This window comes from Lycium barbarum, unplaced genomic scaffold, assembly GCF_019175385.1.
Source record: "Lycium barbarum isolate Lr01 unplaced genomic scaffold, ASM1917538v2 unchr_scaffold_131, whole genome shotgun sequence".
NCBI classification, from domain to species: domain Eukaryota; kingdom Viridiplantae; phylum Streptophyta; class Magnoliopsida; order Solanales; family Solanaceae; genus Lycium; species Lycium barbarum.
In genome coordinates, this window is record NW_026843442.1 from 1714 (window position 1) to 5000 (window position 3287).

General features: G+C 36.4%; 1 protein-coding gene across 1 annotated transcript; it reads right to left on the minus strand.

Annotated features, from left to right (window-relative positions):
* Positions 1-558: 558 nt before the first annotated feature.
* On the minus strand, positions 559-3281 carry LOC132625644 (mediator of RNA polymerase II transcription subunit 23-like). The gene is made up of 6 exons (XM_060340263.1): positions 3223-3281; positions 2781-2943; positions 2449-2694; positions 1083-1252; positions 827-940; positions 559-713 (listed from the first exon to the last, which is right to left on the minus strand). The coding sequence occupies exons 2-4, from the start codon at positions 2916-2918 to the stop codon at positions 1121-1123; spliced, it is 516 nt and encodes a 171-aa protein (XP_060196246.1). The 5' UTR covers positions 2919-2943; positions 3223-3281; the 3' UTR covers positions 559-713; positions 827-940; positions 1083-1120.
* Positions 3282-3287: the final 6 nt, after the last annotated feature.

Consider the following 3287-nt stretch of genomic DNA (forward strand, 5'->3'; position numbering starts at 1 on the left):
CATTATCAAGGATGATACAGAGAAATGAGATTCCTGACTCGGATGCTTGGCATCTCATACTAATCAAATTCTTCTGAAATTATTTACTTTTAGTAAATGAATATACTTTTGTTTCATTGACATTCAGACCCATTAGTTCTTCTCTGCAGTTTTTAATTGTGGAAGATAGCTTCCGTAGCCCAAAAATAAACTGATTGGAATTTAGTAACTCCGCAAGACATGTTAAAGTTTGATCAGCTGGACAAGATAATAAGAAATCATAGACAAAGAGAAGATAATGCTTTCTTCAAGCACGCTAGTATTACCAATTTGTCCTCATAAGACTATAGCTTAAGAATGAAAGTATATTAAAAAGGAATGAAACCCAATCCGATGCTTGAATATAAGGCAAAACCATGACGTAAAATATTATTTCCCCTGAAGACATTAGAATTGAGAGCAGAGAAATCATCAAAAGAATAGAATAAGCAAATAATGTTAAACCATCAATATAAAAATTAAGGATGATATGCTTTCACCGCAGTTCACAACTGACAAAGATGAATAAAGACGAGAAAACTAATTGAGGAAGATCATAGAGAACATACTACAATGCGCAAAGCATGTGGATCATCATCACGATCAATAAGTGCCAGCAGTAGGATATCTGGAGGCAGAAGCTCATGGTTCCAGATGAAAACTGAAAGGTTTCCACAGGCTTTTAGCATAAGATCCTGAGGAATAGAAAGTGCGAGATGACATTAGGCAAAAGCAGGGCAAGGAGAATTGATACTCCATGCAGGTTTGATAGGTCCAGAGAATGAGTGAGAAAGGAGTATGATTAAACCTGGAAGGGATGTCCACGCTGTAGTTCCAAGTGAATATGATGAAGCAGGACATCTACCATTGTATAAATATTTGCAGTCACCTCTTCCGGAGAAAGTTCTCTCAAGACACGTCCCTGTATCCAATATTAGCAGGAATGTCATCACGAGAAAGATGAATTTTTGGTTGGGGATGTCTCCATATGACAAAGAATTTGATGAGTTGATCAGCACACAAAAGCTTCTGATAACTTAAGGGAAAAGGAAGTCGAGGCTTACAAGGTTTGTGCAGTTAATATTCTCTGGATGCCCATGCATTAGTATCCATCACCAGCACAAAGATACTGGCGGTGCTGAGGAAAACTGTGGTTCATATAAGTCACAACATATGTGGGATCAGCTGATGGCGAAAGAAGCTGTGTGCATTGATTGATAACAGTTGTTTCTGCCTGCAAATTGAACATCTAGAAGTCAATTGTGAGCTCCCCAAATAATAGCATGAGCAAACGTGAATTGGAAACATCTTGTCAGTTGTTTGCAAAGCCTCAATTCATGAACATTTTATCTCTTGTTTTTTGCTGAATCCAAACCGTTTAATGATGCAAACCTATCATCTTAAATCACACTCTTTTCCTTTGTTCTTTTTTTATTTCTGGAGATCATTCATCAAAATACATCATACTCTTTTCATTTCTTTATTCTTTTTCACTTCCGGAGATCACTCATCAAATAGCAATTCCTCCTCACACAGCAGCTGGGGAACAGATGCAATCACTAAGATTACAGCTTCAGAGCTGTTTGATAACTGATACTAACAAGCCAAGTCTGAAACATGTGTGACTAAACAATTTAAAGCTTTGAATGTTGAGTGCAGAAAACAGAAGTCCTGATTTCTAAATTATATCACGAAATGCTAATTTGAGCTATTCTCTATGATTAATACGCAACCATACTTCAATTCCCATAATAAACGATTAAATGGTTGCTCATATTAAGTTTTTAGTTATGGACAGTTTTCAGTCTGGAAAGATTTTAAGTGGCACCTAATGTGGTAAGTGATTTCCATTTTACATAGTCACACATCCAAAATCTAATTGGTTAATTTGTTCAGCCTTAAGTCCTGATAAACATTATCAGACAGACTCTTCAGGGCATTAAATAAATATGTAAAGTTTAAGCAAACAGTTGACATTTAAATTTGACACCTTCATGAGATGCACAGGTAATTTCTGATGGAGATAAATTTTGATAAACTTAAGCAAAATAAGTAATAAGCAAACTAGCTAATGTAAAGAATGAGCTTTTTCATTCTATATCGACTTATAGAAGACAAATTATGGAGCTATGATGAGTTGTTTCGTCTTTTTGGGCCATATTTTCTACTAGTGTTTTTAAGACTATCGAGATGCAGTTTAGCACCCTTCTCTTCTTTTTTCTACTTCAATGCAAACTTTTCTTGACTCTGGTTTTCCTTCCATGTCATGAACTCAACATCCGTCATGACCTTATCTATCAAAGTGACATGGGGAAAGCTTTAAAGATTAAGCAAACTCATAAAGCACAGAAAGACATGGACCTAAGAGATAACTTACAAGAAGGTTTACAGCTTCAGATAATTTGTACGAAGAGGAACTATTTCATGTACCTGCTGCCATGCTTGGATTGCCAAGCCCCTTTTATCCATTCGCCCACTCAACGCATCACGTAAAATTGAAGGAAAATAGCGCAAAGTTTTCTCAGACCAGGTATGCTGGCTAGTTGCTAGAATTTGTTCCAGCATTGTTTGAAGATACAGTAACTGTTCAAACTCCCCAATTCCACGAGTTTTAATTATGATTGCAAGAGTAACGATCGCTATCCTATTTAAAGTCTCAGTAAACTCAGTTGGACCCTGTAATATGCATTGAATAGTTAAGAAAAAGTTATAATTTGAGGTACAGTGCATCTACAAAAGTTCAGCTGGAGGAAATATCCCACCTTCCCTTCCCTCTTCACAAAGAAAAAATCTCTCAACGACAAAATCAGATTCATACATAAATTTTCAGCCAATCTGAAAATGCGGTGATCTCCACGTTTCCCCTTCAGTGTAGAAATCATTTTGGTGACATCATACATCAATGTCTTGCTCTTGCCTTGGTACCTAGGAAAGAGCAGAAGTTTATTGACCACTTTACTTATTATCCGTTATTCAGACAATCAAGTTACAGAATCCTAATAATTAAGGAGATTTAAAAAGATGGTCATGCTATGAGCACTAGAGACATCAAGCGGATCACAGATGTTCTCGCTCTAAAAGTAGAAATGTGAATGTACTTTTCTTTAGTAGAGGCCAAATTGAACATCATTCACAAACACGAGTAGAGAAGACAGATAATAGAGAAGAAACTGAAAAATTCCGAAGATGAGTAACTTCACTCACCTGTAGAGCGAAAGGAAACGATAGTTAAGAATTTCAAACACCAAGATCGTGTTTCCTGGCTTGGT

Coding starts and splice junctions, on each gene's coding strand:
- LOC132625644 (XM_060340263.1), bottom strand. CDS start 2,918: ATGTATGATGTCACCAAAATGATTTCTACACTGAAGGGGAAACGTGGA. Junction 2,695..2,780: donor TTGTGAAGAGGGAAGGGAAG/GTGGGATATTTC, acceptor TGCATATTACAG/GGTCCAACTGAGTTTACTGA. Junction 1,253..2,448: donor CAATCCAAGCATGGCAGCAG/GTACATGAAATA, acceptor TTCAATTTGCAG/GCAGAAACAACTGTTATCAA.